Source organism: Bos mutus, chromosome 22 (assembly GCF_027580195.1).
Source record: "Bos mutus isolate GX-2022 chromosome 22, NWIPB_WYAK_1.1, whole genome shotgun sequence".
Classification (NCBI taxonomy): domain Eukaryota; kingdom Metazoa; phylum Chordata; class Mammalia; order Artiodactyla; family Bovidae; genus Bos; species Bos mutus.
In genome coordinates, this window is record NC_091638.1 from 43238645 (window position 1) to 43260546 (window position 21902).

Consider the following 21902-nt stretch of genomic DNA (forward strand, 5'->3'; position numbering starts at 1 on the left):
TCAAAACAATCTTGAAAAAGAAAAGCTGGAAGTATCATGCTTCTGATTTCAAAGCACACTACAAAGGTACAATAATCGAAACAGCATGGTACTAGGACGTGCACAAGCACACACACAGAGCGTGAAGAAACGGAATAGAGCTCCCGGAAATGAGCCCACACTTCTATCAGCAATTAATCTATCAATACGACAAAGGAGGCAAGAATATACAATGGAGAAAAGACAACCTCTTCAATAAATTCCAGAAAATTAGACAGCTAAACGCAATAGAACCAAACTGGACTACTCTCTCACATCATATACAAAAATAAACTAAAAATGGATTAAAGACATAAATGGAAGACCTAAAACCATAAAATTCCTAGAAGAAAACACAGGTGGCAAACTCTTTGACATTGGTCTTACCAATGTTTTTTTGGATATGTCCCCTTGGGAAACACAAGAAGCAAAAACCAACCAATGGAACCTAATCAAACTTAAAAGCTTTTGCACAGCAAAGAAAACCATCAACAAAACGAAAAGACCACCTACTGAATCGGAGAACAGATTTGCAAACATTGTATCTGACAAGTGGTTAATATCCAAAATATACAAAGAACTCATACAACTAAATATCAAAAAACAAAAAACACTATTAAAAAATGGGCAGAATACTTGAATAGACATTTTTCCAAAGAAGACAGATCGCCAACAGGTACATGAAAAGATGCTCAACATCAGTACTCATCAGGGAAATGCAAATCAAAACCACAGTGAAGTATCACCTCACACCCATCAGGATGGCTATCATCAAAAAGACCACAAATAAATAACAAGTTTTGGTGAAGATGCGGAGAAAAAGAACCCCTGTGCATTACTGATGAGAAGGTGACTTGAAACAGCCACTACAGCAAACCATACGGAGAGCCCTCAAAAACTTTATAAGCAGAAATACCACACGGTTATTCAATTTCACTCCTCGGTATTTACCAGAAGGAAAGGAAAACACTACCTAGAAAAAAACATACGCACCACCGTGTTCACTGTGGCATTATTTACAGAAGCTGAGATGTGGAAGCAACCTAAGTATCACAGTGGCATATTAATCAGTCACAAAAAAGAATGAAAGCTTGCCATTTGCAACAACATGGAGGGATACAGTTGATAACTATGTAATATCTTTTTATGGTGACATATGTAAGTAGACTCATCATGATGACTATTTTGACAGGTATAGAAACATCAAATCATAATGTTGTGTAACAGGAACTAGCACAGTAGTGCAGGTCAATTATTCTTCAAAAACGCACAGAAAAAGAGATCAGATTTGTGGTTACCAGTGGTAGGGCTGGAGGTAGGAGGATGGGGAATTGAATGAAGGTGGCCAAAAGGTATAAACTTCAGCTATAAGATAAATAAGTACTAGGAATGCAATACACAGCACGATAAATGTAACTAACTCTGTTGTACCTTATGCATGAAAGTTACTAAGAGAGTAAACTCTAAGAGTTCTTATCACACAGAAGCAATTTTTCTCTCCTACTTTAATCTGCATCTCTATGAGATGACGGATGGTCACTAAACTTACTGTGATCCTCATGTCACAATGTATGTAAGTCAAATCACTATGCTGTACACCTAAACATACCCAGTGCTGTATGTTAATTATATCTCAATAAAACTGGAAGGAAAACAACAAAAAACTTACATTAAAAAATAAATAAAACAAGAGGGTTAGTCTAGATGCATCTGCTCAAGGTCCCTGCTAGCTCTGATCCCCTGGCAACTCAAGGTATTTCTAGTACAAGCTCCCTGAGAACAAGGAGCACATTTTCCTCACACCTGTACCCCAACTCCCAGCCCCGCACCTAGCACATGGATGGCAGAGCAGAGAGTCAAGCGTACAGAATGGACAGCATCATCACATGTACAGTACACCGTGACGCTTGACCTCAGGAGGACACTAGCAGACACTGTCAGGAAACGACGTGGACAAACAAACCAGTGAACAGGCCTGAGCTGCAAGGGACTCGATAAAAGTCAACCCAGAGTCCATGGTGTGACAGTCCTGGAACAAGTGAGGTGAAGTAAGGTGAAATGAAAGCCAAGGGAGACCTGCTCTGCAAGAACACGAGTTGTCCTGGGAGCTCCAGGCCGGTGATGCTTTTTTTCCAATGAGCTCCAAGAAACAAGTGGGGTAAAAATGCAAGCCTTGTTCAGTTTCATAACTTACAGCAAATATGAGTTTGAAATAAACTTCCCCTTAGTGGGTTGCTTTCTATAAAGGCACTTTCTTACTCCTGCAGGTACTTTCACTAGAAGATGACAGGCATGTTCTCGTGCAAGGCTTCTCAAACTTTAATATGCATGCACACAACCTGGGGACCTTGTTAAAAACCACATCCTGATTCTAGGTTTGGGGTGGGGCATGAATGCTACATCCCTAACAAGCTCCCGATGGTGCCAGTGCGGCTGGTCAGAGGACCCATGAAGTGAGTAGCAATTTCCAACTGTGGTGTTCAAACTCAGCTGCATATTAGAATCTCTGGGGAGGGCGGGCTTACAAACTATGAACCCCATCCACAGAGATTCTGATTTGACTGGCATGAATGCAGTCTGGGCATTGGCATTTTTTTTTAAGCTCCCCAGGTGATTCCATTATGCAGAGAAGTTTCAGGCTTCCCTGGTAGACCGCAGTAGACACCGGTTCGATCCCTGATCCGGGAAGATTGCACAGGCCTAGGAGCAACAAAGTCCATGCACCGTAACTACTGAGCCTGTGCTCCAGAGCCTGGGAGCTGCAATTACTGAGTCCATGTACTACAACGACTGAGGCCCTCACGCCCTAGAGCCCGTGCCCGGAAACAAGACATGTTACCACAGTGAGAAGCCCGCACATCACAACCGAACAACGAAGACCCAGCATGGCCAACATTAATTAATTAATTAATTAAAAATAAGATAAAGAAAAGTTTCGTGCCTGATAAGTAGTCCTCTGTTTCCCTCTATCTGACACAAGAATAAAAGTGTCTCCTTCTAATTACTTCAAAAGGAGTGTTCTAAGGACCCAAAATGTAGTCTCTAAACAGTCTATTCTCTTAGCAAGGAAATCAGCTTATTAATGATACCCAGTGTTCCACTTAGACTCTCAGCATGGTTTAGCTTTAACAAATTGGCTGAATTCTAGTCACTGGTTTGGTTTTACAACAGCTTCTATTGGCCTGTTCAAGACCATGCCAGAGTGTATTAAACATTTAATCACTCATTCTGCTGACAATGGGCTTACAGAACTGCTGCTGGCCGTGTGTGTGACTGGCACCCTTTCCCACTCAGGCCTCTGGCTGCTGTTCTGTCCAGGGAAGGTTTGGAAAGGAACCACCTGCTCCCTAGGCTTTGCTCACAGCAGGTTTCAGCAAGCAACTGGGAAGACACAGAAAGGCCCCTTCTGAATCACTATTGTGTTTAAAGTAATTCCCAGAAGAGCCAGGCATAATATATATTGTAAACACAAAAACAGGCAAATATAAATCAAACTGACATTACTGTACAGATCATTGTGGACTATTTACTCTCAGTTTTGTCAGGGAAGATAATGATGACAAGACTTTGTACACAGACAAGTTCCCTTCTGTATTTTTCTAAACAGGCATTAAAAACATTTTAGAATAATTTTTGTTTTATAGAGACATGGATGGACATAGAGTGTTGTCATACCAAGTGAAGTAAGTCAGAAAGAGAAAAATAAATATCGTATGTTAACACATATAAGTGTGTCTAGAAAAATGGTACGGATGAACCTATTTCCAAGGCAGGAACAGAGATGTAGACAAAGAGAATGGATATGTGGACACAGTGGGGGAAGGAGAAGGTGGGATGAGTTGGGAGATTAGGACTGACATATATGCACTACCATAAGGAAAACAGAGAGGTAGTAGGAAACTGCAATAAAATACAGCAGGCTCAGCTCAGCGCTCCGTGGTGACTTAGAGGGTGGGTTGGGGGTGGCGGTCAGCAGCTAAGGAGGGAGGGGATATACGTATACATAAAGCTGATTCACTTTATGGTACAGCAGAAATTAACACAACATTGTAAAGCAATTATCTTCCAGTTTAAAAATATGTTCTTCTTAGATATCTACAGTAAATTACAATCAGGTAAGTATTAGCAGATGAATAATGTCCTAGAACACATCTCCCCATCTGGAAGGAGAGCTTGTCCCACATATATTATCTCCGGCAAAAAAAAGTGCCTCTTTTGTCCCAGGAATGTAGCTGATAAGATCCTTCTACTTACCAGTGTAGTTGGCAGAATAGTTGTTTGGATCTAGAAACTTCTTAACCAGCTCACAGTTAGACAAGATATGATTTGTGGTGATAACGTTGAGATAGTTCTGAAGACCTTTCTGCCTCTCAGCTATGAATTCACGATCCATGTTACCAATCAATTTTTTGGGAGGAAGAGGTAGACTTAGGCCTGCAATCTTTAATTAAAAAGAAAAAAGAAAAGTATTATACTCACGTCATCCCCAAATAAGACCGAACAGCAGAATCCCTGTGCCAACAGGTTTCGTTAGGTCTACAACATTTCAGGATACATCCTAATCAGTTGTATTGTAAAAATGTGAAAACCTGTGCATCTTAGAACTGATAAAATACTAAGTGTAGCACTTTAAGACTTAATTTTTTTAATGAAATTTACACATGAACATATTTTCCGAGAGTCAAATACTTTTGTTTATTACTGCTGGCAGTCCCATGATGCTCGCCCCCAACCACCCCAGCCGAAAGGTGACATATCCATTCCCCACTCCCCAAAGGTGGCCACATCTAACTCTTTCAGCTGATCTTTTGGAAGAAGTGACGGTTTACATTGTTATGCCTCGATTTTTCACTTTTAGGCATTATCTGCAAGTTTCTCATTATAGGAGATGAGGGTTAAGTTCTCTTTCACAACCTGATCTCATCCACACACATTCTAGACCTAATTCTTCCACCATCATGATGCTATCATTTAAATAAGTGCAGCATGCACTTACATTAGGTAAATGATACAACTGAGCCAAAGAGCATGCTTACTACTCCTTTCTGTCAACTTCTTTTTTCCTAGTTTTCTCTTCAACTCCAAACTCTCCATCTAAGCCTTTCTTCAACACACTGAGATACAAAGATGAATCAATGTCATCTTCTTGAAGAGCACTTTCCAGAACCCAGCAACCTGTTCCACGCAGGACAGGTGGTCCCTAGACCTGCGTCAAGACTGGCATCCCAGGACCTTCCTTCACCACCATGCTAGAGAAGCCTCTGTCCTTTCTCCTGCTAAACCCCATTTCCATATCCATGCCTGCCTTTATCTTAGGTAATCCCCTCACTTTTGGTGGAGATACCCTCTGTCAGCTTCCTAGAAAGGGAGAATTGTTTGAAACCTTGCACGTTAATAAAAAATGTCTTTATTTGGACAGGTCTCCTCTTTATTATGTAAATATTTCCAACTGTGCCTGCATTCTCCAGCCCAAAGAATGTTCAACCCTCTGCAGAGGGAAAAAACCCAGTTTCTCCACTGGAGAAGAGCAGGCATAAGTTGCTCAGATGGGGAGCTGTGGGGATCCAACTGTTTAAACATACTTTCAACTCCTGATTTTAGCTTGACCTCACCCCACGTTGGAGGTAGCACTTGGTGCTGTCAACCTTTTGGAGGTTCTGTGGTGAAAACTGGGACCCAGTGGGTTTATCCACCCTTACTGCCATCTCGTAATTCTGCCTTCCCATATCTGCTTAATTAGTTAGCTCTCATCCACTGGATTTTTAGTTTTTAATGTTTTTGTTATAATTTTCTCCTCTCCTATTTGTCCTTGAAGGGGTGTGTGTGTGTGTGTACATACACAAGATCAAATTTACTGTTGTTTTAGAGTGGCTTGGGGAGAAAAGAAAAAGAAATGCAGGTGTGCAATCTACTATCATTTTCCAGATCATTTAAAACTTTAAGTCTATTTTTTAAACGTAAAAACAAAATATCCGATTGGTATCATAATTTAATGAGCAAAAAACTGCTTTCAAGGAGGGAGGAGGGAGGAGGGTTCGGGATGGGGAACACATGTATACCTGTGGCGGATTCATTTTGATATTTGCAAAACTAATACAATTATGTAAAGTTTAAAAATAAAATAAAATTGGAGAAAAAAAAAAAAAAAAAACTGCTTTCAAAGAGCGGTACTAGTCTACCCTTGTGCTGAGAGTGGTCCAAGTGGCATGTGTACGGATCGAGGGAAAGGTCTAAAACAGAAAGGCATCTTGAATTCAGACAAGCACGTCATCTAAATCATCCATGTGAGCAAACCTAACTGAGCCTGCTTCACTCCATTTTTTCAAACAATGAAGATCTTGAACTTGGCAATTAGGCAAGTTTGAACCTTGAACTTGAATTAGGCCTTGAACTTGAATTAGGCAAGATGAAAAGGTTGGCTGATAATTCTGAACTGCCTGTTTCTACAACATACTTATGAAAATATGTCAGAACACACTTAGAGTGAATTTTCAACCATGGCCAAATTCACTGCCAGATAAGACACTCAATTTCAGGCTGTTTTCCTCTCTCATACAATTACGTTTTATGGAATAGCAGTTTCTTTATTAACTAAATAGAAAAGCAAAGTTATGAAGAAAGCACATCACTCCTCTGGTACACATCCAGGTCAATTGTTTTATTATTATTTTTGTTCAGGAGCACTGCGTAATATAAGGGAATCAATGCTAATGTGTTATAATTGATTTATTTCTTTTAAAAACTCTTTTAATAAGTTGCAGGATATAATCTCATTTGCGTGTCTGTGTGCACTTATGTGTAAGCCCAGGCATACAGTTACATATACACGAAAAATGTCTAAAAGCACTTGCTCTACCTGCTTTAGAGCAGCTACCTCTGGGAGTGGGTACCATCAGCCAATATCAGCACATCTGCCTGCGTTACTCACTCAAGAGCAGACTCAGCTGAAGCCCAGGTTACTCAGAATGGAAAGTCACATCTGACAAGATCAGATTTAAACCCCAAAAGGGCTATTTTTTTCACTCACAGTGGGGATGTCAGAATGAATTAGACAAGCTATCTGTTTCAAACTTTGTGGCCTTTTTTACAAGCTTAAAAAAAATTATTATTATTTTTTAAGTCAAGCATCATTTCTTTTTAGGTAAACTAGACAGCATATTAAAAAGCAGAGACATTACTCTGCCAACAAAGGTCCATCTAGTCAAAGCTATGGTTTTTCCAGTAGTCATGTATGGACGTGACTATGGACTATAAAGAAAGCTGAGTGCCAAAGAATTGATGCTTTTGAACTGTGGTGTTGGAGAAGACTCTTGAGAGTCCCTTGAACTGCAAGGAGATCCAACCAGTCCATCCTAAAGGAGATCAGTCCTGGGTGTTCATTGGAAGGATTGATGCTGAAGTTGAAGCTCCAATACTCTGGCCACCTGATGTGAAGAACTGACTCACTGGAAAAGACCCTGATGCTGGGAAAGACTGAAGGCAGGAGGAGAAGGGGACGACAGAGAATGAGATAGTTGGATGGCACACCGACTCGATGGATATGAGTTTGAGCAAGCTCCAGGAGTTGGTGATGGACAGGGAAGCCTGGCATGCTGCAGTCCATGGGGTCACAAAGAATCAGACATGACTGAGTGACTGAACTGAACTGAACTGAAATGTACTGTTCTGCCCAGATACCTCATCAGCTCTTCCAAATCAGCAGGTGAAACAAAGACTTCTTCGCCAATAGCTGTGAGTAGAGTGTCTCTGCCATGTCAGTCTGCTAGGCACATGGCAGGTGTTTTTCTGCCCTGGTTTGGGTTCTCACAAGAAATTTTTATCCAAGTGTTGAAACCTTGCAATCTGAGTGTGATTTTAAAGTCTTGCCTTTGACAGGAGGCTAGCATTCAAGAGAAGTTAACTTTCTCTTTCAGCTTCTCCCAGAATTTCTCAAATGCTTACCCATCACAGAATATAAAGTTTAGAACTCCTGTGACTTGTTAGAAAGGAGGGTGAGAGAATACTAGCACACATATGATGAAGCCCCTCAGCCACTGACTTCCTAGACACCTCCACAGGGACGGCTTCAAGCAAAGGCACCTCATCATGACATTTTTTAAAAAAACTGTTCCCTTTTTAAAGTGCCCTTTGGATTCCATTCTTGAGTTCCCTGTATAAAGGAAAGAGAACAGTAAAGCCAGCAGAGAATCCCCAGAGTTCCTCTACTCGCAACACCTGCAGAGTGACAAAGCAAAGTGGTATTGACAGGCAAAGTGGGGTCTTGAGCCCGTAACCTGACTCTTGCTAGCCTAGCCAAAACTTCTAAACTCCATGGCAAACTCTATCAGTTTCAAGAAAACTAGCTTTTTTGTCTGGAGGAAAAAATCTTCTACCTCTTAATCAGCTAATGTCTTACTTCCGTTAATGATCTGCAAATTGCCTTGAACTCCATTCCAGCAAGTATTCCAAGGAGTGCTAAGTGCTCATCAGACCCTAATTTGTCCCCATTTCCCTCCAGTGTTCAGTAGAGCCTCTCCCATGTGAAAAATGGGCAGTGAAACCAAATCACAAAACATTTGTGCTATAAGAGACCTGAAAAGTCATCTGGTTCAGCCTCTTAGCTTCATAGGGAGACAGTAAGGACAGAGAGGAAGTACCAGAGCCCAGGCAGAGGCTGGGTCCCCGTCTCAAGCCTGAGGGTCCCCTACAGTTCTCATCACTGTAGCTCCTGCTGCTGTCTTTTCCCGTGTCTCATTCTATCTCCCTGTATGGTCATTGATTTGATGGTACCTTTAAAATAAGGTAGTGGTTTCTCTTCACTGTTATCACAAGATATATTTGCTATAAAAAATTGGGAAAATACAGCTCTTCTTCTGTTTTTCCACTTATATAACTTGCCTGTGCTTATTTGTACTGAACCTGGAAAGTACAGAATGGTACAAAGGACCAGGGGAAAAAAAAAACAACAGAACCCATAATCCTGCCACCTGGAGGTCCCCATTGTTAACATTCTGGCATACTTCCTCCCAACCACTTTTCCTAAACATTTCATGTAATTATTATATTGCATGTATACTTTTACACAGTGCTTTATTTCACTTAGATATGTTTTCTATTGGGTTCAAACAACCCTGCATATGTGTATTATATTTCTCTTCCTTCAGCAGGAACTCATTTATCTGTCAGAAGGGTAATCAGAAACTGAAATTCATAGTCACAGTTTTATTTTGTGGTTTTGGAGTCTTTTGGGTCTGTTTTATGGAGGTTGTTTTGAAATTATTTTGCTGCCAAAAAGTTGTATGTACTTTCTTCTGTCTGTTTACTTGGATCCAGGAAAACCTCCCACTGAAGTGCTGTCTGGCCATATCCTGCCCAACACAAGCCAGCATCAATACATGTGGATATTTGCATTTGAAATAAGATGCACATTGAAAGTGCCCATTTTATAAGGGAAAATTACACTGATATAAAAATAAATTTCTATTATATTAAATAAGGCTGTAACTGAATAGTCATGGAGATTCAACTTTATATGTCCAAAGTAAGAACAAACAGGAGATAAGACTTTCCTTCCCACCCCATATTCGTGGGGTCTAGGCCCAGGCAGTTTCCATTTCAGAAGGATCTCTCTCAGGATTCTTACTCCGCCCTGGCTGAATAGCACTGCATAAAATCACGACCGTTTCTTTTAAAACCAGGCAAGGCTTCACTTGTGCATAAAGGTGAAAGCACATAGTAGGCCAAACATTAGCTCCCAGATGTTCATGCCACTTTGAGCACATGGAAATGTCTGGAGAGCCTTGTGGGGAAGATCCACTGCTGGAATAAACAGCATGTCAGTCAGTGGCTTACCTACAATAGTCATCAGAAGCCCAGTTTTTGTCTGAGTGGAAAGACTAGGCTCTTAAAATCCACAAGTGAAACCAATTAAAGCCATCTCTGAGAATCTGACCTCTGCCGATATTCTATCTGAATATTTAAACTGGTCACACTACAATTAAAATGGAGACAGACAACATGTGTGAAGAAGACCATACGTCAATGACATAAGGGTCTGCAGACACTCAGGCCAGTTCTACTGGATGGAGAACATGGCATTCAGCAGTGTTGTAAATAACGTGAAAGTCTGGACTCTACAAATGCTCTTTTTCCAAAGGCTGGTCAGTAAAAAACGGCCTTTTGATGGAAAGGCAGCATGTCACTCCCTCCCAGCCCTCCATCCTCCTGCCCTCTGTGGACAGGATCAGAGATCACTCAGAATCAGTGATGAGACAGTGCACCTCCCGGGTGAGCTAGTCATGAGCTAGCAAGCCGGTTCAAGGGTTTATGCCACCATTCAAAGTTGAGATACAATAAAGGCCCGATGAAAGTGACAGTGGAACTGTTAGTCCCTCAGTCCTGTCTGACTCTTTGCGACCCCATGGACTGTGGCCCACCAGGCTCCTCTGTCGATGGAATTCTCCAGGCAAGAATACTGGAGTGAGTTGCCACTTCCTTCTCCAGGGGAACTTCCCGACCCAGGCATGGAACCCGGGTCTCCTGCATTACAGGCAGATCTTTCTTGAATCACGGCCTTAGGGAAGCCCCAGTGGGCTTCAATAATCCTGGCACTTGAAGACCCGTCTGCCAGGTGAAGGTGTGGTAGTGCTGCCAGCACTGCCCCGGGGCCACACTTCTCTAGGACCCTGCGACACTAGCAGTGCGAGATGTGTTTCCAGCTCACCCCTCTTTCCATTATGGCCACCAAGTTACAAACATTTAACCAAAGAGATCTAGAAATACATACTTAAGGGAAAAAAGTTAATGCCAAAAAAGGCTGCATCTCTAGTTACTGCTGAGTGCTGATCTGTACTGCTGACTATGTGGCCGAGTTTAAGAGAGTCTGAGAGTCCCCGCTCTCAGTGAACAATTCTATTATCCATCTAGGCATTTCTAACCTGTGAAAAGGAGATAACACACAGCATCCCATGATTGCAGTTAAGGACGCAGTCTGGCACAAAGGTAGCCGGCTGTACGGTGACTATTATAAATGACATTTATTCCCCAAGTTTATTTTTAGAGTCACACATCATCTGTCTGAAGTATGAGCTTATCTCCTTTGCTAGGGAAATCTAATAACTTCTTGTTCCTGACATTGCCATTTCCAACCCATTTCTAAGATACCCCAAACAATAAATGTGTGTCATTGGTGTTTTAGAATAATTACCTGCAAGCTGTTGTTCAGCAAATCAAAGTCACTGTATCTCCTAACAATCTGTAAGAAAGAAAACAGTGGTGTTTTGATTCAGCACAACCCATCAATTTTCATTTCCTTATTTAATACTTATTGGCATTCTAGAGTCAAGGCACTTGCATCAAGGGAGTCAAGGCACTTGCATTAAGGGTTGCAGGGCTTATACCTGGAGCCTAACTTGTTTCACTTGGCAGCCCCAGAAAACAGACCGAGCAGTGTCCCAGAGTTGGCTGGGCTGTGGGAAACTGGTTAATGACAGCCAAACTCGCAAGATGCCAACAGGTAAGAGAGAAGGATGATGTTTTGAGGGTGAATAGCCCTTTAATTTTTTTTTTCAATTACCTAGGCACCTAGTTAACTAGAAAGATGAGTTAATAATTTACCAAAAAAAAAAAAAAAAAGTTTAACTGAACATGAAAACAAAGTAAATGGATGTAGACAGTTGTGAACCTATTCCATTTTTGCCCTGAATAAAACTGCCCTCTTTGAGACCACACCAGTTTAGAGACTGGATGCACCTGCTGGCACCACCCTTCACTAGTTCCCCTCCTGGCTAACGGTCCATACCCACTGTCCACACATTTTCTCTTAGTTATCTTGATGCCACTGATTATGCCACCGCAAATTACACTAGCTCTTCAGTCAGAGGGGAAGGAAGCTATTTGGCTTTCAAATAGTTTTTCTAATGTTTACTGATGATTTTCAAATATTAGTGTGCAGAAGAATTACTTGGAGATCATCGAGGACCCTACCCACCCAAAGGGAAACAAATTCAGGAGGTTAAGTATCTACATTTTTATTAAGTATTCCCCAGGCCTCTAAAGTACTGGATTTACAAGACTACATATAAGGTTGATTTTTCTCGTAGGACACTGTCCTTGGGCCTGCTTGGCATACATATATATCAAAAAGTTAAACATGGGGTCATACCTAATAAGTGCAAGGGAGCAAAAGGTGGCACAGAGAATACTTGAATTCTAACCCTGTTCCATCATAGACTTCAGTGTGATCTTGGACTAGTTACTTGCCTTTTGAATGCAAAATGGGGCTAATGTGATGGCACAGAACTGGCTTTAACGGGCTAAGTGAATTAATGTGCTTGAGCCAGTGCCTAACAATAAATGCTCAGTTCACTTCAGTCGCTCAGTTGTGTCTGACTCTTTGTGACCCCATGGACTGCAACACACCAGGTTTCCCTGTCCATCACCAACTCCAGGAGCTTGTTCAAACTCATGTCCATCAAGTCTGTGATGTTATAATTATTCCAACTAAAAGTAGTTAGAATTTTCAGGCCAATACAAGACTAAGTACCGGCCTTTGAGGTCAAAGACTTCTTAAGGTGAGAGGTAAGGTTCAAGCCGGGCTGTGAAGGACAAGGTAAGATTTTTGGAAAACGGAATACAAAGGTCATTATAATTACTACAACAGGAAAGAAATGGCTCCTGTATAGAATTCAGCCACTCTCTGCAAGTCAACTGGGTTAGAAAGGACCTCTAGATCTATATAGCAAGTTCTCTTTCTCTGAGGCAATCCATCAGGAAAGCAGGCCTTGGAGCTGTGAACAGACATCACCTGTGGTCAGTGAGGGACCTAGCACTAGAAACTGCCTATGACTAGATTTAAGAGTCCATGAAATGCAGCTTCCGAACTGCACAATGACTAGGGCACTATCTCATCTTTCAAACTGGTGGACTGACTACTAACCTGCCCTACCCACACCATGGCTTCAGGGGAGGAGGCCTGAATTATTCAACACGAGGAACAAAACAAGTCAGTTGCCTACTCTGCTTACTCTGTGTCCAACTGGGGAACACATTCCTACTCTCTGTGGTAACATCTTACATGAATTAAACCAAACAACTGAGAACAGAAAAGCCTTTTGTAAGAGATGTCTTAGATCTAAAGTTTATAAAAGAAATATGATGTATATTTTTGTGTGTTTTAGTTTTTGCAGATTTTTAGATGATTCCAGGCCAGAATTTTGTTTAAATATTTTTCCTATGACCAAAAAAAAAAAAAAAAACCTTACCTGCCAGCTATTTTCTATGGAAATTCCTCTTTGTACCCGAATGATATATTCCTAAAAAAGAAGGACAAAAATGTCTCTATTATAAAACCCAAATTAGGGGATCAAAAATATGATATGAAAGCATCAGAGTAAACTTTAGAAAAGATTACTAGAGACAGAGAGGGGCATAAAGATAAAAGGGTAATGTCATAGCAGGACACAGCAGTCTTGTGGCATGTGGGATCCCAGTTCCCCAGCCAGGGATGAACCCGTGCCCCCTGCATTAAAAGCATGGAGTCTTAACCACTGGACCACCAGGGAAGTCCCCAAGACACAGCAATCTTGAATGTGTATGCACATTCACACACCAGAGCTGTAAAACACGTGAAACAAAAACTGACAAGGACTGCAAGAAGAAACAGACGAATACACCATTAGAGTCGGAGATTTCAACACCCCTTGCGCAGCAACTGATAGAACAACAGAAACCCATAAGGGTAGAGAAGAATTCAACAAAACCACTGCTGATGAAAAATTAATCAACAGTTGACCTAAGCAAACAATGAACATTTTTATTGAAGACCTGGGGACTATAACCCAGGAGACATTCTTTCAGAAAGCTCTTGAGGACTGTTGGGCCTGTTAGAGGTCAAGGCACAGTTCCACAAGTTTTACGGACAGTTATTCACCAAATGACATATCAACTGTTTACACAACCCAGATCTGCAGGTAAGAAACAAGTCACACAAAGCAAGTCGTGATTATGGTGACTTCTTACTAGAAGAAGAAGGAATGTTGTTCCCTAAACAGGTCTAGTTAATGCAGAAGCAGAATACATACTATAGGGGAGTGCTCTGGGAGGCCCAAATGGGCAAAAAAAATTTTACATCTCATTTTTTTCTTGTCCTGTCATAAAATATGAACTTCATGTCATCATCAACCAACAAATATAATCAGCATTTATAGAACACGCCATTCGACAACAGCAGAATACACATTCCTTTCAAGAGGACATACAGAAGGCAAATAAGCACAGAAAAAGATATTCAACATTACCAGTCATCAATCAAATGCAAAGTAAGACTACAATGAGATATCACTGTATTTCCATCAGAATAGCTCAAACAAAAAAATAATGATAACACCAAATGTTGGCTAGGGAAACAGCCAAATAGGGAAACTGGATCACATAAATTAATGGTGGGAATTTTAAATGGCACTGAAACTCTATAATATCGTTTGGCAACTTTTTTTTTTTTTTAATTAAAACATGCAGCCATTATTATGACCCAGCAACTACACCCCTGGACATTCATTCCAGAGAAACAAAAACTTATGTCTATACAGTAACTTTTACATGAATGTTCACAGCTATTTTATTGGTAATACCCCTAAAGTAGAAAAGCCAGATGTCTTTCAACAGGTGTATGTTTAAACTTTGCTACTTCCATACCAGGGAATACTACTCAGCAATGAAAATGAATAAACTATTGATACATGCAACAAACTAGATGAATCTCTGGAGGATCCTGTGTGTGAGTGCTTAGTCGCTCAGTCATGTCAGACTCTTTTCGACCCCATGGACTGTAGCCCACCAGACTCCTCTGTCCATGTGGATTATACAGGCAAGCATACTGGAATAGGTTACCATGCCCTCCTCCAGGGGATCTTCCCAAGCCAGGGATCAAACTCAGGTCTCCCCCATTGCAGGCAAATTCTTTACCATCGGAGCCACCAGGGAAGCCCCTCTGGAGGATTACACAGAGTGAAAAAGACAATCCCCAAAGATTATAAACTACATGTCTCCATTTATACAATATTTATGAAATGACAGAATCACAGATATGGAGAACAGTCTGTTGGTTGTCAACAGTTACAGCTGGGGTAGCAGGGTGTGTGTGGAAGGGAATCAGGTGTGACTACAGAAGGACAAGGTGATGTGCTATGGTTTGAATGTCTCAGTCCCCACAAGGTTCACATACTGAAATACTAACTCCCAAAAATGATGGTATTAGAAAGTGGGAGGACCTTTGGGAGTTACTTAGGTCATGAGAGCAAAGCCCTCAAGAATGGGATCAGCACCCTTACAAGAGAGGCTCCAGAGGGGTCCCTCACTCCTTCCGCCACATGGGATCATTTGAGAAGGTGCTAGCTCTGAACCAGGAAGAGGACCATCAGAAGGCAGCCATGCTCACACCTCAGTCTTGGACTTTCAGCCTCCTGAACTGTGAGAAACAAATCCATTGTGGATAGGCCACTCAGTTTTTGGTATTTTGTTAGAGCAGTCTGAATGGACTAAGACATGAGCATGTCTGGGCCGACGGAAAGGTGCTGTATCTTGACTGGTCAATGTTAATATTTTGGTTGTGATAGCATATCAAGTTTAGCAAGACACTACCAATGACAGAAACTGGATAACAGAGATATGGGATCTCTTCAATGTTTCTTACAACTGTATGTGAATCTGCAATTATCTCAAATTTAAAAATTAACCTTAGCATTCAAAATTAGTTTAGTAGAGTCAGAGGACTAAGATCAATGATTTTTCCTGCTCAAAGTTTGCATATAAGCTTTTCGGTTAGAAAAGGCTATGGTTAAGAAAATAGGTAAAAAGGTAGTAATAGGTATGCAGTTATAGCATTTTCCAAAGAAACCAAATTCAGTGACACCTCCCCCTCCTCCCAAGCTGCCTCATCATTGGAAGCTGCCTGATCCTGGGGAGCCAGGAGAAGCGAGAGAGTTAAAAATACCATTCCCAAGACTTGCTAAATCAGAATCTACAAGATAGAAATTAGGAATCAGAAGTTTTCAGAGCTTCCCCAGGTAATCAAATAAGCAGGAAACAAGAGACCTTGCTCAGCCTTCTGCTTACACACACAGGGATGAAGCACAGAAAAAAACAGAAACGTTTTTTTCCTCAAATGCTCAGAATTGTTTTAACATTTTGGGATGGTAATGATTCAGGTATTACTCACAGTAACTACTCAACAAATGCTTAATCAACACAGAATTCAACAAATCCTTTCTACTGAATTAATTCTGAATTAAATAGGTTATGGAGAAAATAAAGCCAAATAAGCATTGTTAACTTGGCAGCTGAATTTTAAAATAGATCTTATTACACTATCATTCATTTCCACTCTGTTTAGTTTGCAAAGGTTGATAAAGTTCACATAAGCAGAAATTTCTGCCTACTCTCGACTATGTTAAGAATGATACATTCAACAATATCCACTCAATTACGAGTGAATCAACTACGTGGCTGGCATCCTGCTTAGCTGGTTTCATGTCAGGTTATAATATGAATATTTCAAAACTGGCTTGTGTAGTATGGCAAATCCCTTAAGCAATATGCCAATGCAATTATTTCTGAATACATAAAGATAAAATGCTAAAAATACCTGGCTTTCTTGTATTTGGAGATCAGTCTGTTAGCTCTGACATTTTCTTTTTTCTCAGGGTTCTCTTACTGGCAGATTGTCTGGGCTTTTATAGTCTTATAGTAAAGCTAAAATCAGCACATATAATTGAGTACTTCCAAACAACTACACACAAACAAGTTTTGATGTTCAAATTGGGGGGAATTGTTATTTCTCAAAAATCACTTCAAGCATCCATTGCTTCACTATGATCTGTCAGAGGAATAATACTAACTTTCAAAATTCTGGTTCAAGGGCTTCCCTGGTGGCTCAGTGGTAAAAAATTCGCCTGCCAATGCAGGAGACACAGGTTCTATCCCTGATCGGGGAAGGTTCCACATGCTACAGAACAACTAAGCCCACGCACCACAAGTGTTCAGCCTGCGTGCTGGAGCCCAGGAGCCGCAACTGCTGAGCCCACGTGCCTCGACTACTGGTTCCCGCCCCAGAGCCCATGCTCTGCCACAAGAGCAATGCTCTGCAATGACAAGCCCGTGCATCGCGACCACAGAGCAGCCCACTCTCCACAACTAGAGCAAAGCCCTGCAGCAGCGAAGACCCAGCACAGTCAAAAGTAAATAAATAAAGTGCAGTTCAACGCTGAGCACTTGGTAGATGCAAAACAAACACTGCTGTCCTGCTTGATATACTTTGAGTTTAAACTTTAGACCTGTGTTGTACAAAGATGTTGCTGCAAATGATAAACATCAATTAAACAGTTATCACGTCCCAATTCCTGCACTTTTGTTCATACTAGGGGTATAACTCCCACAGTTTGACTCCAATCTTCCCTCTGTAGATATACAGTTTAGGGGGGTTTTGTTTTGTAATTTGGCTATAAAATGGCATGCAATAATGTTGAGGGAAGCATTTAGCAAAAGGAAAGTCAATAACTACAAGATGGGGCTGGGATCCTGAGGTCAGAGGGGTCTCCCTGGTAGCTCAGTTGGTAAAAAAAATCCACCTGTAACGCAGGAGACCCCAGTTCGATTTCTGGATCAGGAAGATCCCCTAGAGAAGAGATAGGCTACCCACTCCAGTATTCTTGGGCTTCCCTGGTGGCTCAGCTGGTAAAGAATCTGCCTGCAATGCAGGAGACCTGGGTTCGATCCCTGGATTGGGAAGACCCCCTGGAGAGGGGAATGGCTACTCACACCAGGACTCTGGCCTGGAGAAATCCATGGACCATATAGTCCATGGGGTCACAAATAGTCAGACTGGGATGTCCCCAAAGGACATCCTAACTAATGTTTCTGCCAAGACACTCTTTATGTTGACATCAGTGTTTTTTCCCAAAGAAGGTGGATCTGCCCCAGAGATCTGGCAATGCCTGAAGACATGTCTGGTTGTCACAGGATGAAGAAATGCTATGGGAACCTGAAAGCTAGAGGCCAGAGATGCTGCTAAACATGTACAAGGCACACGGGACAGCCTCACAACAAAAGACACCCTGGCCCTACACGTCGACAGTGCTGACAGAGAACCCCAGGTCCAGAGTCATCGAGTGAAACAGGTCAGTCCAGTCCATGAAGGCTGGGGACGCAGCGGGTGGAAGAGTCATCACCTGTCCTCTCCCGCAGCCTGCTCCACACCAACACCGTGGTGATACGTGCACACCCACCAGAGGGCTCACTTAATCACTGGTGGCCTCAGAAACCTCACCGTGCTTCCCCTGTAAAGACACATGAAGACACCTTAAGGCCCCAGTGTTGCCCTCAGGTCCCATCTGCCGTGTGGTTACAGATATAGAAAGACAGTGGAATACTGTAGGGTGATTTTGCTCAGAAATATGTTCATTCCACTGGAAAGGAGCAAGTTCACCCCTAAATATTAAAAAAAAAAAAATTTTTTTTTCAGAGTGCCTGAATGTCACCACCAAGCCTTACTAAAAGGAAATACCTTCACCTCAAATCCCTGATTTGTAGAGCAAACAGAACACAGCTGTTCTATTGCTGCTACCAGGCTGAAGCTCTGATGAAAACCGAGAGAAGAGAGCCCTGGAGACCAGCAGAAACCCAACATTTGAAGGCAGGCTTCCACCTCCAGAGCCACAGTTAGCAGCCCAGAATCTCTCAGTGTATCACCTCCATCTCTGCCACCCTCTCTGATGTGGAACAGAACCTGCAGGCTCTATAAGAGATGACAGAGCACTGGCACAGAAGGGAGAGCTAAGGGCCCCACAGGGCGGCTCTGCATCACAGATCTATGCCGGCTGCCCGGGCTGCCATCTGCGGCCACTTCCCCAAAGGACCTCCTTCCTGCTCCTCTTCAGGACACCACATCCCTTTACTTGGCCGGGGGTGGGGCGGCTGCCCTGCAGAGAGCCCTAGCATGTGGGCATCGCAGCAAGTCAGTGTGGTGGGGGCTGAAGTTTTTCAATCTGGAAAGGCACTGGGACCACATGACTTCTGACTTAAGCCAGGGGACAGAAGATGGAATTGCCACAGATAAGCACTGATCTTGTGGCAAGAGCTCTGATAAAACAGGATGGGCAAAATTAAGTGAGCTGTCCAGGGTTGCACAGCCAGGAAGCAGCTGATTGGGAGCTGGAACCCACATCGATTCCTTGGACTTTCCAACCTACCACGCATGGCTGGCAACCCCCAGGGCCCTGGGGATGCCCTGAGCCTGGCTCTTTTGCAGTCCTGAATGATGGGGGTCCTCACCAGTCTAGGGAACTCAGATGGACTCACTCTGAAGGGGCAGGGGTAGAAGCTGTCATTTCCACAAGAGTTGATCAATGCCCTCAGTGTAGGCATTTCCCCAATAAGCATTCTGACTGACATTTTGTATTTCCTGAGTTTCCGAAAAGATACTCAAGATTTTACTGCACTGTAGCTGCTATTCAAAGTTGCATCGGTGTGATGAGATTTCAGGAAAAACTAGGGAGGAAAACTTACTTTGGCCCCAAATTACTTTAGTGAGGCTACAAACAGACCACTTTGAAAGAAGCGTGTAAAAGAAGCTAAAGTCAAAACTTAAAGCCAAATTTCAAATCCACTGAATCGACAGCATTCTTCTCTTCCCCTTAGGCCCAACAATCATATTCACTGAGACTCAGAGCACAGAGAGAACAGGAAGCTGTTTGGAGGTATTCCACTTGTCGGTGTTCCTACTTCTCTACATCTATGCAAAGGGTCCCAACCCTGCTACATTCTAGAATCACCCAGAGAACTTTAAAAAAAAAAAGATACCCATGCTTTGACCCTACCTCCCAGAGATTCTGATTTAACTTGTTTGGGCCAAAGCACAGGCATTCACTTCAGTCAGTTCAGCTGCTCAGTTGTGTCTGATTCTTTGCAACCCCATGAACCGCAGCATGCCAGGCCTCCCTGTCCATCACCAACTCCCAGAGTCCACCCAAACCCATGTCTATCGAGTCAGTGATACCATCCAACCATCTCATCCTCTGTCGTCCCCTTCTCTTCCTGCCCTCAATCTTTCCCAGCATCAGGGTCTTTTCAAATGAGTCAGCTGTTTACATCAGGTAGCCAAAGTATTGGAGTTTCAGCTTCAACATCAGTCTTTCCAATGAACACCCAGGACTGATCTCCTTTAGGATGGACTGGCTGGATCTCCTTGCAGTACAAGGGACTCTCAAGAGTCTTCTCCAACACCACAGTTCAAAAGCATCAGTTCTTCGGCACTCAGCTTTCTTTATAGTCCAACTCTCATATCCATACATGACCACCTAAAAACCATAGCCTTGACTAGACGAAGCTTTGTTGGCAAAGTAATGTCTCTGCTTTTTAATATGCTGTCTAGGTTGGTCCTAACTTTCCAAGGAGTAAGCGTCTTTTAATTTCATGGCTGCAATCACCATTTGCAGTGATTTTGGAGCCCCCCAAAATAAAGTCTGACACTGTTTCCACTGTTTCCCCATCTACTTGCCATGAACTGATGGGACCGGATGCCATGATCTTAGTTTTCTGAATGCTGAGCTTTAAGCCCACTTTTTCACTCTCCTCTTTCACTTTCATCAAGAGGCTTTTGAGTTCCTCTTCACTTTCTGCCATAAGGGTGGTGTCATCTGCATATCTGAGATTATTGCTATTTCTCCTGGCAATCTTGATTCCAGCTTGTGCTTCTTCCAGCCCAGTGTTTCTCATGATGTACTCTGCATAGAAGTTAAATAAGCAGAGTGACAATATACAGCCTTGACGTACTCCTTTTCCTATTTGGAACCAGTCTGTTGTTCCATGTCCAGTTCTAACTGCTGCTTCCTGACCTGCATATAGGTTTCTCAAGAGGCAGATCAGGTGGTCTGGTATTCCCATCTCTTTCAGAATTTTCCACAGTTTATTGTGATCCACACAGTCAAAGGCTTTGGCATAGTCAATAAAGCAGAAATAGATGTTTTTCTGGAACTCTCTTGCCTTTTCCATGATCCAGCGGATGTTGGCAATTTGATCTCTGGTTCCTCTACCTTTTCTAAAACCAGCTTGAACATCAGGAAGTTCACGGTTCACATATTGCTGAAGCCTGGCTTGGAGAATTTTGAGCATTACTTTACTAGCGTGTGAGATGAGTGCAATTGTGCGGTAGTCTGAGCATTCTTTGGCATTGCCTTTCTTTGGGATTGGAATGAAAACTGACCTTTTCCAGTTCTGTGGCCACTGCTGAGTTTTCCACATTTGCTGGCATATTGAGTGCAGCACTTTCACAGCGTCATCTTTCAGGATTTGAAATAGCTCAACTGGAATTCCACCACCTCCACTAGCTTTGTTCATAGTGATGCTTTCTAAGGCCCACTTGACTTCACATTCCAGGATGTCTGGCTCTAGATGAGTGATCACACCATCATGATTATCTTGGTCGTGAAGATCTTTTTTGTACAGTTCTTCTGTGTATTCTTGCCACCTCTTCTTAATATCTTCTGCTTCTGTTAGGTCCATACCATTTCTGTCCTTTATCAAGCCCATCTTTGCATGAAATGTTCCCTTGGAATCTCTGATTTTCTTGAAGAGCTCTCTAGTCTTTCCCATTCTGTTGTTTTCCTCTGTTTCTTTGCATTGATCGCTGAGGAAGGCTTTCTTCTCTCTCCTTGCTATTCTTTTGAACTCTGCATTCAAATGGGTATATCTTTCCTTTTCTTCTTTGCTTTTCACTTCTCTTCTTTTCACAGCTATTTGTAAGGCCTCCCCAGACAGCCATTTTGCTTTTTTGAATTTCTTTTTCTTGGGGATGGTCTTGATTCCTGTCTCCTGTACAATGTCACAAACCTCCATCTATAGTTCATCAGGCA

General features: G+C 42.2%; 1 protein-coding gene across 15 annotated transcripts in view; it reads right to left on the reverse strand.

Annotated features, from left to right (window-relative positions):
* Window positions 1-21902, reverse strand: part of PXK (PX domain containing serine/threonine kinase like) — an 81932-nt gene that overhangs the window by 41150 nt on the left and 18880 nt on the right. For all 15 annotated transcript variants that reach the window (XM_070359746.1, XM_070359736.1, XM_070359735.1 and 12 more), the window contains exons 2-4: window positions 13260-13310; window positions 11204-11251; window positions 4273-4459 (exon numbers count right to left, since the gene is read on the reverse strand). In XM_070359746.1, the coding sequence (XP_070215847.1) occupies window positions 4273-4459; window positions 11204-11251; window positions 13260-13310 (286 nt within the window). The remainder of the gene's footprint in view (window positions 1-4272; window positions 4460-11203; window positions 11252-13259; window positions 13311-21902) is intronic.